This window comes from Epinephelus moara, chromosome 18 (genome assembly GCF_006386435.1).
Source record: "Epinephelus moara isolate mb chromosome 18, YSFRI_EMoa_1.0, whole genome shotgun sequence".
Classification (NCBI taxonomy): domain Eukaryota; kingdom Metazoa; phylum Chordata; class Actinopteri; order Perciformes; family Serranidae; genus Epinephelus; species Epinephelus moara.
This window is the reverse complement of record NC_065523.1, coordinates 40,549,988-40,563,273: the sequence shown is the minus strand read 5'-3', so window position 1 is coordinate 40,563,273 and position 13,286 is coordinate 40,549,988. Positions and strand designations below refer to the sequence as shown.

At 40.7% G+C, this 13,286-nt stretch overlaps 1 protein-coding gene across 4 annotated transcripts in view; it reads left to right on the top strand.

Moving 5' to 3' along the window:
- Positions 1-676: 676 nt before the first annotated feature.
- Positions 677-13,286, top strand: part of rhot1a (ras homolog family member T1a) — a 25,217-nt gene continuing 12,607 nt past the window's right edge. For all 4 annotated transcript variants that reach the window (XR_007571561.1, XM_050068782.1, XM_050068783.1 and 1 more), the window contains exons 1-17: positions 677-1,067; positions 4,463-4,521; positions 4,735-4,816; positions 4,969-5,012; positions 6,512-6,565; positions 6,742-6,794; positions 6,963-7,071; positions 8,210-8,311; positions 9,067-9,165; positions 9,333-9,441; positions 9,613-9,733; positions 10,137-10,221; positions 10,377-10,522; positions 10,719-10,819; positions 11,681-11,811; positions 12,157-12,240; positions 12,370-12,492. Coding sequence is in view for 3 of the 4 variants with exons in the window: in XM_050068782.1 (XP_049924739.1) it covers positions 1,031-1,067; positions 4,463-4,521; positions 4,735-4,816; positions 4,969-5,012; positions 6,512-6,565; positions 6,742-6,794; positions 6,963-7,071; positions 8,210-8,311; positions 9,067-9,165; positions 9,333-9,441; positions 9,613-9,733; positions 10,137-10,221; positions 10,377-10,522; positions 10,719-10,819; positions 11,681-11,811; positions 12,157-12,240; positions 12,370-12,492 (1,539 nt within the window). In the remaining variant the exon portion in view is untranslated. The remainder of the gene's footprint in view (positions 1,068-4,462; positions 4,522-4,734; positions 4,817-4,968; positions 5,013-6,511; positions 6,566-6,741; positions 6,795-6,962; positions 7,072-8,209; positions 8,312-9,066; positions 9,166-9,332; positions 9,442-9,612; positions 9,734-10,136; positions 10,222-10,376; positions 10,523-10,718; positions 10,820-11,680; positions 11,812-12,156; positions 12,241-12,369; positions 12,493-13,286) is intronic.

The window sequence follows — 13,286 nt, the reverse complement described above, 5'->3', positions numbered from 1 at the left end:
TCGATCGATCTATCGATCTATCTATCTATCTATCTATCTATCTATCTATCTATCTATCTATCTATCTATACCCCCACTAGGGGTCGTCAAAGCTTCAGGGGAGCTTGCAGGGCCATCTTGATTTTAAGGGGTGTAAGAAAACTTTAAAAAAAGAAGAAAAAAAAGAAATACAGTTGGCCAATATCTCAGCATTTCATTTATTTCTGTAAAAAAACCCGAAATAAATTATTCTATTTAAAGTTTAGGTTATTATTTAAAATATAGACTTTTAAAAAGCTCCCAAAATAAAGGTAAGGTGAAGACCTGAAAACAAGTTAAATTCACAGGGCCTTCACTCTCTGCTAAACAGCCTTGTCCTGCATTAAAGAAGTACGCAGATAAAACAACCAGAGTTAAAAGAACAATGGCCAAATGTGTCAAGAAGAAAAGACTGAATTTGTTAAAAACAGCCTACAAAGTATGTGTGATTGTGATAAAAAAATTATGAAGCCTAAATGTTTTTTTGTTTTTGTCTTATTGTTACATATTGTGATGATTTCTACAGTGAAGAGATCGAAAATAATCATTTACTGGGGAGGAGCCATGACATGCAGTTCCTGTCTTTGCCACCAGATAGCAGCACAACGCGTTTTCAAATTCCATATGAAGTTTGTCCTGTATGCCTTGCTGTAGTTGCCGGGTGCTGGAGGTCGGGCATGCCCATGAAACACCCACTGCGAAATGCTATGCAACCGCCTAAAAGAGTGTGATTAACATTAAATAACAGCGACATGTGCCTCAAACTACTCTTTAAATTGCTCTCGCTCACGAGCTGATTAGTCACGAGTTGAATAGAAGCGCGTGGGAAACACCGAGGAGCTCCGAAAACTGTCCGTCCGTTTTGTCCTACAAAGGCGCCGAGAGTTTGACAGCGGCAGGACCTCAGTGCGCAGGCCTGACGTTAGGTAAACTGCCGGAGGAGGACGGCATCCAAAAGGACTCCATGAGACAATAAAGTCTGTCCTTTCTGCAGAGGGAAGCGAGTGAAAACATGAGGAAGGACGTGAGGATACTGCTTGTGGGGGAACGTAAGTAGTGGGTGTCTTTAATCCCCAGCCGAGTGAATGCTGTGTTAGCTAACATGCTAATGAGGGAGCTAGAGGCTACAGCTAACAGATGCACACAGTGGATCTAACAATGTACCAAGCTGTGTGACTGTATGTGCAGTGAGGGGGTTACACTGGTTTATTACATAGTGTATAAGAATCAAGTTTTTCAAAGTCTATGATTAGCATAAATATTCTGAGTTTAGTTTGAGTGTGATGCTAAAAACCAGTAAAGTATCTCGTGGTACAACATAGTTATATCACCAATGTTTCCAGTTACTGCCATGTCTTGACTCTAATTACATAAATTCTCATATACTGACATAATTTAAGGACAAGGCTGCTACTAACTCTAGACTAAATAGTGCATAACATAACAGTTTTCCTAGGTGTTAAAGCTTAATAAAAAAAAAAATTTAGGGGGAACTACACCCATTTTATAAATTCATACATGTTATTTCAATGGTCTAAGATAGTCCAAAAATATTAGTATACATAAGCCACTCTCCTAAATCCAGAAGCTAGACTGCTAAAACTCAAATTTGTGATGTCTTGGTGTAGAAGACATCATAGAGTTAACTTATGACAAAAAATTATATAAAATTGGCAAACAAAAACAGGAGACTGGTGAAACTAATTATTTTAATTATGTTTTCATCTGTCGATAGTTTTCTCAATAATTGTGCCGCCTTTGAATTTTCAGAAAATTGTGAAAAATTTTCTCACATAGATGATAAATCCCAATCTCACTAAACTGTGTTTCACCTGGTCTCTTTGTCCTCCTCGAAGTAAATGTGTTGTCAGTATTATTTATATTTCAGTTATGGTCATGCAGGACGGCCTACACTGCCACATCTGGCAAACTTAATTTCATTCTGCAGTGTGAATTGAAACTGGGGCTGAAACTAGTAATTATTTTGATTATGTTTCCATCAGTTGATAGTTTTCTCAATAATTGTTTGGCCTTTTAATGGTTAAAACTAGGGCTGCAACTAACGATTATTTTCATTGTCGATTAATCTGTCGATTATTTCTTCGATTAGTCGACTAATCGTTTTATCGAAAAATGTGTTAAAATGTTGAAAAATGTCGGTCTGTTTCTCCCAAACCTCAAAATTATGTCATCTAATGTCTTGTTTCGTACTCACACCAAAGGGTTTTAGTTCACCGTCATGGGAGAGTGTGTAAAGCTGCCAATATTTCAACATAAGAAGCTGCAATAAGAGTATTTTGGGGTACTTTTATAGTACTTTTCTATGAAAAATGACTCAAACCGATTAGTCGATTACTAAAATAGTTACCGATTATTTTAATAGTCGATTAGTCATCGATTAGTCGATTAATCGTTGCAGCCCTAGTTAAAACTCACATTTTCTTTTCTTACAATCAGAATTTCCCAAAGCATCAACTCCCGATCGGATTTGAGCATATCTTAAGAATGGGTTGTTAAAGAAAAAGAAAGAAAAGAAAATAAAGGTCCTGAAATCAGACTAGATCATGTAATCCAGTTTTGGTTTCGATACTGATCAAACCTTCAGCAGGTGTTGTTCAGACCTTTTAATAATAAAATAAAATAAAATGCAGTAAAACTTTAAAATTGGTCAACTTCATGTACATTTATTTATAATTTGCACTTGACTTGTTTAACCATAGCTAGATAGAGTAGACATTAGGCTCCCTATGGAGCTTTTTAGTAAAATAAAGGACTGTGTTGTCTTAAATAATCCCTAAATATATGTTAATATCAAACAGAAATAACTTAATTATTACTTTAACTTACTTTATATTAATAACAATGACATGGTCAAAACTGTTTTCTAACAAATGGATTCCCCATGCTGTTTTCTACTTCTTCAAATTAAAAACACGTAAAAGTGACCCCACAGTGGCTGTTGTACTTGTTCTTTACATAGCCAGTAGCCTACTTTTTTTAGTCCCATTTAGAGCACTGGTTATCTGGAGTTAGTCATCTTGAAAAGTGTCTCTTGTATGTGGATCGGGGTGATCAAAAAGTGGCACAAAACTATGATGGATTAGCTGATTCTGGATAGTAAAACATGAGATTTCCCAATGTGGATCATTCTGATCCATACTACATTTTTAAAAACACCTGGGCCCAGGTGATGTCGTCAAATCACTTGTTTTGTCCAACCAACAGTCCAAATTCCTCAAAATAATCATGCTGCTATCACATTAAACAAAGAAAAGCAACAAAACCTCAAAATTTAGAGGTGGAAAGATGATAACATTTGGCATTTTTGTTTGATAAAAACCTCAATGATTATTCGATTATTAAAATAGTTGCTGATAAATTTCCTGTAAATCAGTGATGCACTGTATATTAAACAGATTTATTGGTGAATATTCTGTAATTATTATAAGATCTTGACACTTCCCAGGACCCTGTAGTGAAGGTAGAATTAAGCCATAAAGGCATTAAATCCCAATCTCATTGAACTGTGTTTCACCTGGACCCTTTGTCCTCCTCAAAGCAAACGTGTTGTCAGTACTATTTATATTTCAGTTATGGCTATGCAGGACGGCCTACACTGCCACATGAGGCGAGTTGGTACTGACTGTTCCTGAGAGAGGTGCAGCCAAAATGCTACGTGCCGACTCCAGTGCTGTGAAGTTCAGCAGGGTGCAGTTTGTGGGGTTACAGATAACAAATAGCCTGTCAAGACGCTGAGGAGCCAGACTTACTGCAAACTAGGGCTGCATTTAAAGATTATTTTCAGTATTGATTAATCTGACTGAGACCATTTGTTTGATTAAATAGTGAGAAAAGACTGCCACAAGTTGATTTTGCTCAACCAACAGACAAACCCCAAAGATACTACTTAAAATCATATAAAATGAGAAATAGTTTAAAATTATATTGTGTATTTATATCAGATCTATTTAGTTAATGTAATGTGTTTTATGATGTGGTGGCCCATTACTGGTAAGGAGTAAATGTTGGGTATTCACACAAATATGATATTTCCCTTTTTATAATCAGAGTTTTGCATTACCCAATGCAGGAACAGAAACCCTGTAACTGTGAGGATACTTAAAATAGTGCACTTATTAAAATATGAACACGTCATTCTTGAATATCAGTGCAAATCTTCGACCAGTCTGTCTATCATTGGCTTATATTCAGACCATATTCTCAACCTTGTATTATGGCTTTGTTCTGTGCTGGAATTTCTTGAGTGCTCGTTTGCACTTGGCTGCAGCTCTTAACCCTCTTCAGCTGCTCTTATCTGTGCCCTGTCACTTAACACATTACCCAAAGTGCTCAATATAAAGCACGGTGGAGAGGTCGAATGTTAATGACCCACTGTCGGTGAAAGATGTGTGTAATAACAAATGTTTTCCCTTTGCTCATGCAGCCAAGGTGGGGAAGACATCACTGATAATGTCTCTGGTCAGTGAGGAGTTTCCTGATGAGGTATGTATCTACAGGAAATCACATGATAGAGTGGTGAAAATCATCCTGGCAGCTTTAAGTTTCCACTCTTATCTGGTTCAGATATTTAAAGGCTGGACAGTTAATACTGTAGATTTGTCTCACTGTTATTTGGTGGTGTCAAAATGAAGACATATGTCACATTACCGAGGCTTGGTGTGTCATACGTTTTGATTGTTGTCCTCTGTCTGCCAGGTTCCTCTCCGAGCTGAAGAGATCACCATCCCAGCTGATGTCACCCCGGAGAGGGTGCCCACACACATCGTTGACTACTCAGGTAAACCCTCCCCCTACTACACACACACGGTCTGCAACATTAACATCATCAGTCATCCTTGCTCCATATTAATAGAAATAGATTGATTTGGTAACAGTAGGGCTTGATAACATGTAAACTAATGTATTGATGTGCTTTTTGACATCTTTCAGAGGCAGAACAGTCAGATGAGCAGCTGTACCAAGAAATATCAAAGGTTGGTCTAACTTAACGCTCAGTCTCATCTTATCTTTTAATGTCTCTATTAGGACTGAAACAGTATTTGTATTAAGCCGTCACAGTACGGGGTCACAGTTTGGTTCACTCAACCACAGGTAGACTACACATTATATGTAGACCGATGCTCGTAATGTGGAACTTAAGTTCATAAGCTTGAGTCGTGCCTGGATGCTTTCAACTGTACGGCGTTAGCAAAACAAGCAGGTTGAAGTGCAAGTCAGTCCCACGATGACGAGTGGAAATAACAGAGGAGCCGTAAGACCTGCCTGATGGTTCGCAGTCAGCTACAATAGCAAAGGAAAGAGAGTTGTGTATAAGATGAAGACTAGGGCTGGGTATCGCCATTGATTTCCTGATTTGATTCAATTTCCGATTCGATTAGATTCATTCCGATATTGATTCGACTGGAGGTTTTTCAGTTACAGTACTAATTTTCGCTAGTATGTGAAAGAGATTCTCAAGGAATTAATAGTGTAACATTTACGAGGAATTATTCTTTAAAAAGAATAAATTCACAACAGGAATAAAGTCAGGATACAGAGACGGCAGGAGGAGACGCTGTAGCACGACAATAAATTACACCCAAATGTAAAAAAGTAAGCTAACAGTTACAGATAAAAGAGACGGTTATGTTGGAGCATCTCAATACTATAGTCTTTCATAACGTAGCACTGCGGCTTGTTTACTACCAGCGAGATTAACGGGGCTAAAGCTTCACACATCTGTTGGAAAAAGCGTATATTAAAAGTTCAATCTGGGATTTTATGAATTGATATCGGGTCATTCCGGTGAAGATTGATTTGAATGGGATGAATCGATTATTTTAACCCAGCCCTAAGGAGGACAGTGTATAAGCATTGCTCCACCGTTGCAGGGTATGTAAATGGAAACACATCCAACGTGGTCAAGCGTGTTTAATGGCATCACCCAGGTGTGCCAATCACCAGGATGATAAATACATGGGTGCTTTGAATTTTTAACCATAGCCAAGGTGAACCTAACTGAAACACTTCTCCAAATGCACAAGTTTTATTTTTATAATTATAGTTATTTTGTGTTATCAATTTTGTAGCATGAGAGAGGCTTCTTAGTTTTATAGCCTGTTGTGACCAGTTGCCATTTGGTAAGGTGTTTGTTCAGTGTTCGTTTAGTGTAATACAGAAGCCTCTGAAATTATCCTTATTTTTATTATGAAAGCAGTTTACCAAGGTTGGCAGTGTCCAAAGTGCCACCTCACTCCGCAGCAGGTGGAAGTTGTCTGTCTTTGACACTTGCTCTACTGTCTGTTCAGAATAAACCAAGAGAAATGTATCCTTATGCATTGTTTTTCCCACTGTACCAAACTGGCACTGGACCATGACCCCTAAACCGAGGTTTGAACCAAACTGTGACCTCTGTGTACCATTTCACCCCTAGTTTGTACCCCATGTATCTCCTATCTACATCACAAGCTAATATTGCTGTTTGTCTTTACAGGCAAATGTTATCTGCATAGTTTATTCAGTCAACAACAAGAAGTCCATTGAAAAGGTGAGCGTCGTTTCCCTCTGTGGTCAGCACAGTCAATCAAATACACAACAGCAGTATGTTTAGAATTTGCAACAGGACGCTGCATGTGCTCGTCATCTTAATCTGAGAAATTCATTTGACTTTGTAATGAGTGTTTGCACTGCTACGGTGTCTGATGTTGTGCTTTACACGTCTAGGTGACGAGCCACTGGATTCCTCTCATCAATGACAGAACGGACAAAGATAGCAGGTGTGTGTTCGTGACACTTTGATAGATGTGTGTTCGTGTACAGGAGTTTGTTTTCACTGTGGGTCACGCCGGATAGCTGGTGCTTTGCGTGCAAGCTGACAATCAGAGTCACAACTCATTGACTAATCGTGGCAGCTATATAATGTACTAATGAATGGCTTTATTCAGGGTGCCATTGATCCTTGTGGGCAACAAGTCGGACCTGGTGGAACACAGCAGCATGGAGACCATCCTGCCAATCATGAATCAATACCAGGATATTGAGACTTGTGTGGAGGTAAGAGATCAATACACACATAAACCTTCTGGGTCCACTGAGGGTTGTTAGGAAGTCCCACTCAGTAAAATGTCAAAGAAAATACTGATGGAGCACCTGGGAGCGATGAATTGGCAAATGAAAAATGAAATCCAATACTGGCAGCGACTGTCAGAGAGAGTTTGGCTCTGTGCAGGACACATCGGCCCCCAGCTGCTCTCAGGCTGCACTCCAGCTCCCGACTCCACTTACACTCCGCCTGAGTCAATAATAGATTTATATCACTGAACCCCGCGCTCCAAGGCCACAGCCTGCTGAGTGATACACTGTGAGTGTGTTGAGAGGCTTGGCTGTCATGGAGGAAGCTGTCTGCCGTCTGCATTGCTGCTGAATTCAAATTTCCCTCCGTGGCATGAGACGGCTCAGTCATGTGCTCCTGGGATCAGTTACAAGGTTAAATAAGGGAGATGAGGAGGACGTGAGAGAAGGCACATACAGTTGGGGGACAGTTGCACAGCTGGTGTGAGTAGGGCCCATGTGAAAGCTGTGAGCCAATGTTTACTGCTGGCTCAGTGTTGGAGCAGGTCCAGGACTGGATGTATGTCCTGTTTCTCTACTGACACCTCTGTGTCCATATCTGTCTTATAATTTGTTTTTGTCAAAATGAGGCAGGCTTATCTGATGTTATAAATCTTTCAACCTGCACTTATCTTAGATTTACCTTACCCACTCTAATAAACTTACTCCCACAAAAACCTACTTCTGTATGGGACAACATATATGTTACTTACGTTTATACTCAGCTAAAATGTGGTGTGGTCGGGGTAAAAAGTAGCACAAAATTAAAATACTCAAGTGCAAGTAACTCAGCATTGTATAGAAGTATTGCACTTGAGTAAATGTACTGAGTTACTTTCAGCCAGCATTCTACAATAACTCTATTCTGTATTATTAACCCTCTATTGACACTGTTAAATTGTGTTTTAACATATTACATTATTTGGGAAGTTGTTAAATTAGAGGTTATAGAAATTAAAAATATTAAGAACCCTGTGAACAATATAAGTCAGTGTAGATGAGTTCAGCCATTCCTGATAATTTCCCTCCATTGTTGCTGTTGCTCAGAGCATTCACACAAACGTGCCCTCTTTTCCCTCAGTGCTCTGCCAAAAACCTGAAGAACATCTCTGAGTTGTTCTACTACGCCCAGAAGGCTGTTCTCCACCCAACAGGACCCCTGTACTGCCCAGAGGAGAAGGAGGTGAGCTCGAACAGATACAGCAGACATTTTGACTTATCTNAAACAGTGACGTGGGAGGGAAGCTGCGGCTGGTCAGTCCTTTGGCGATTCTCTCATAAGTCGGCCCGTTCTTCACCGTCCCCGTCATCTGAAGGTTAATGGCCTCTTCGTTTGCGAGGACAAGGAGGGCGCGCAATTCCTTGTCTCCCCAGTTGCTCATCTTTACAGTGTCTGCCAGGTTTGCGTTTCCCTCTTGCTACTAGTTGCTCGCTAATTCCTGCTATCAGCTGTTTCCCGTTTATCCACCACCAGTGGGTCACACGTGCAGCGTCATCAACAGCTCCTCCCACAAGTCTTCAACAGCCCCTCCCGTTGTGAAAGGCCGCCTCGGTTAAAACTAAAAGGGTTCCGCCAATATGACTACCATACGAGGCGGAAAATTGGGCACCTCGGATCAACTCTCCAATCCGGCTCTGTGTGTCTAAACGCTCGCAGCTTGCCGGCAAAACGGCCCAACATTTGCGGAAAATCTGTCAGTGTAAAAGGGGCTAGAGTAGGAGAAGGTGTGAAAAAAGTCTGTAACATGACCCTGAAACAAGCGCTTAGTGGACGCAAATTGACGCTACACAATTGAAACAGAAATCCTGTGTCTAGATGTTGGAATCCTATTGGGAGATAAAAGTTATTTGCCTCAGTGTTTACTGTTGATTTAAATCTGTCTACATTGTGTAAGTACATGTAACCACCTACATGAGTAAGTGTCTTTTTCATTACAGCTGAAGCCCTCCTGCATTAAGGCTTTAACTAGAATCTTTAAAGTGTCTGACCTGGACAACGACGGCATCCTTAATGACAACGAGCTCAACTTCTTTCAGGTAATGCTTTTAATAGTTTCACTGTCCACATTATTTTCGAGACTATATTTGATCAAGATTGTAAAAGTTTTCATCACCAGTAAAATGACTGGTTTAGTTTAAACATGAACCAAAACCTAAAGAAACTTTCAGCTTTCTCATGGCACCTGTGTTTTGTGTGTCTATAGAGAACGTGTTTCAATACACCGCTGGCGCCTCAGGCCTTAGAGGATGTAAAGAATGTTGTCAGGAGGAACATGACCGATGGAGTCAAGGACAACGGACTCACACTCAAAGGTCAGACACTCTCTTGTTACCTTGTTTTCATATTCCTTCTCTTTGCTCCATCCTCCTCGTCATTACTTCTTCATGTCCCCTCAATACTCCCTCTTTTCTGCTTGTCTCCTCCATTTCTTTATGACAGTCACTGACCTTTTCCATTCTCCTGTTACTGGCTCTTTACTGCAGGCTTCTTGTTCCTGCACACCCTCTTCATACAGCGAGGCAGACATGAGACCACCTGGACTGTGCTGAGGAGGTTCGGATATGACGATGACCTGGAGCTCACACAGGAATACCTGTTCCCCATGTAAGTGCAGACTCAAAGGTTATTTGTGGCATTTATGCCAGGGTCCGTGGAGACATGACAGGGGGAAGGTGTCTGAACAGAACTTTTAACTTGCTAAATCAGCCTGGTGTTCTGTTTGAAGGTCCTACTGCGTTGATAATTCCAGTAGTATAGCATATACATAACAGTCCCTTTTTGTTATTATTTGTAGTCGCATTGATGTCTTGTTCCTCTTTTGACATCTCATATCACATTGATCACAGTTCACAGATATCAGATCATTTCCTCTTTTCTACTGAATTGTTGTGGTTGACTTGGAGTGATTCAGGCAGATTGTTTCATCCTTTGTTACTTTTGAAGCACAGCCAGTGATTGTGTGTCCAGAGCTCTCTGTTAAATGTTTTTGTCTGTCCCTGTATCGCAGGATAAAGATCCCCCCAGACTGCACCACAGAGCTTAACCACAACGCATACCTCTTCCTCCAGAGTGTCTTTGACAAACACGACAAAGTGAGTGGTTCAAAATCAGTTTTACTACCTTTTTGTGTCATTATTATTCAAGTATAGCTTATATTTCTAAAGTTAGGAAAATCTTGTGTCTTTCTGTGCGGGTTTTTATGCATTATGTCCAGATTTGTGAGTCTTACTGTGTGCTCTTGATCCAGGACAGAGACTGTGCACTGTCGCCAGAGGAGGTGAAGGACTTGTTCAAAGTGTTTCCCTACATGCCCTGGGGTCCGGATGTGAACCACACGGTCTGTACCAACGAACAGGGATGGATCACATACCAGGGCTACCTCTCCCAGTGGACGTGAGTATGGAACACGTCTATTAATACACACAAACGCACACTCATGCCTATGTTAGTTTTATACTACCTGAGTACATTCACACTACTGTAGGATCATACATCCTCATGTTGAATACACAGATCATTTTAGAAAGTCATGCTTTGTGTAAATCTCTCACACTGTCAGACTCATCACGACTTGTGTTTTATGTGGCAGGTTAACAACTTATTTAGATGTACAGCGTAGTTTGGAGTACTTAGGTTACCTTGGCTACTCTATCATCTATGAACAGGAGTCCCAAGCTGCTGCCATCACAGGTAAGAACCTGTAATTACATTCAACTCTGTTTTTGTGATCTATGTCTAGTAGGGCTGCCACCGATTTTCCTAATTGACCAATAGTCGTCATTTAGGGCCATTACTCAACTAGTTTCCTGCATGTTTACGATATTAATTTGAATATTAAATGCAACACAATGGTTTGAGTTGAAGGTGTGAGAAAGAATAGTATCAGTAACATTGTTAACACTGTGCTACATTACAGAGAAATACAAAACCGTACTGATGAACCTTTATTAATATAGGCCTATATTTTATCTACAAGTGCACGTCACACACTGAGCGAGCCGCCTGTTAATGACGCTGTGGGCTAATGGGCATGTAGCTACTTCCATGTTTCAGATGATACGTCATGTTTGTAGTCGACCAATAAAGATGAGTTTACATATCACCTTGGGTTCGTCCTTCACCTTCTCAAAATGATCCCACACTCTGGATTTCCTGCCTGACATGTTATTAATTAGCCTGTGGAATAACCGCAGGTACCAGCCCTGGAAATTAGGGGCCGTACACATGCTGTGTCTTTTAACAGCCTGGAAAACAGGCCATATTTTTTTTTAATTCAACAAGTAATTTGTTGTATTTTAGCAGTATACTGAAAGTAGCAGAAAGGTAGAACTTAATACCCATTAATATCTGTTTATGTGTTCCAAATAATATTGTCATAGTGTTCAACAATGCTATCACATATCATTTCATGCAGCCCTCATGTTTACTGCCTCTTAAAACTGACTTTTTGCTTTTTGTTCACTTGAATATAAAAGACATGGGTTTTATCACATGTTGCCACTGATCATTGTGTTCTTGCTTTGTAAATATATACATGACTTGTTCTTTCAGTGACACGGAACAAGCGCATCGATCTTCAGAAGAAACAGACCCAGCGCAGCGTCTTCCGCTGCAACGTCTTGGGGGCCCGGGGCAGCGGGAAGAGCGGCTTTCTTCAAGCTTTCCTGGGCAAGAACCTGCAGGTCAGTGGAAATCTGAAATGGTTTTGAACTTTTTAGGTGTAAGAAGATGAGTTGATTGTCTGAAGGAAAGACCTTATGCATTCACTGGTGGACATGTGTGCAAAAAGGCTCCTTTTGTCACTTTTAAAACCCCTGTTTTTGCTTGCGCAGCTCAAACTAAAACAAACAAAAGAGTCAACAAATTAAACTTGATCCACGTCAGAGTAGACAACAGAGGAAAGACTGTCGATGTGACACTTTGATAAACTGCGTTGGATTTAGTCAGCTTTCAGATTTGGAGCAAAAAAGCCAGGGCAACTTGTTGACTGATGTTTGTTTTTTGACCATGTTTATTTTCCACCACAGAAACAGAGGCGGATCAGAGAAGACCACAAGTCCTTCTACGCCATCAGCACGACCTATGTTTATGGTCAGGAGAAGTACCTGCTGGTAAAAAACATTTACTCATCATCTGATTTTTGGATTACTGTGCATTACAACTGACTGTTCATCAGTATTAGTACTCTGCAGTTAATCCCTCCATCTGCACACTCTGTCCCTTGTCTCGTGCAATACAAGCTCCATGAGGTGATGCCAGATTTTGACTTCCTGTCAGAGGCGGATCTAGCCTGTGACGTGGTCTGCCTGGTGTACGACGTCAACAACCCACGCTCTTTTGAATACTGCGCCAAAGTGTACAAGGTATGTTTCAGACTATGGAAGAATGCTCATCAGACATATGATGCCTCGGAAGGCCTAACTCAGGGTATCCGCGGATCCTTGAAAAGTCTTAAAAAGTCTTAAATTCATGTATCTAAAAGTAAGGCCTGAAAATGTCTTAAATTCATTAGAAATGTCTCAGAATGGTCTTAAATCCATTACTCAAAGGGCTTAAAATTGTTGCGGAAGGAATATTTAATCTGACTTGATTTCTTTTCTTTTTTTTTTATTCTCGCGGCACTTTTCTGTGAGTATCCATGCGGCGTCCAATAACGGCACGCGCTGGTGGTAGCACATACACAATGAATGGGTTCGTCGGCGGAGGTCTGCGCTTTGCGCGCTCTGTGTGAAAAGGGCCTAACGGCGCGCACTGGCCACCTGGCACTCAATATGCTGCTGTAGTGGTTTGTTTTCCAGACGTGAGTATCTTTGAGTAGTGAAAGTTATTATTTATGACTTTTACTTGTCGGCAGTGATTTGTTTTCCACAAAGCTCTACGTGCGAGCATTTTACTCGCATTTGCAACTAAAAATAGTTTTGTGCCAGCAAAATAAATCATTCAGCACGCTGTGTGGGTACAGATTTCGGGTCCATGTCATTGGTTCGACAGCCCATTGGTTCGACATCCCATTAGTCCAACTGTCCGCGGTGCTGAACGGCTCGCGGCGGGCGTATGGTGTGCCACGACCAGCTTGAGGCGGAGCAGGCTCACGGCTTATGAGTTTGTCATTTTCTTTTTCATTTTAACCCACACCATGATCTTTTCCTGACCCTAA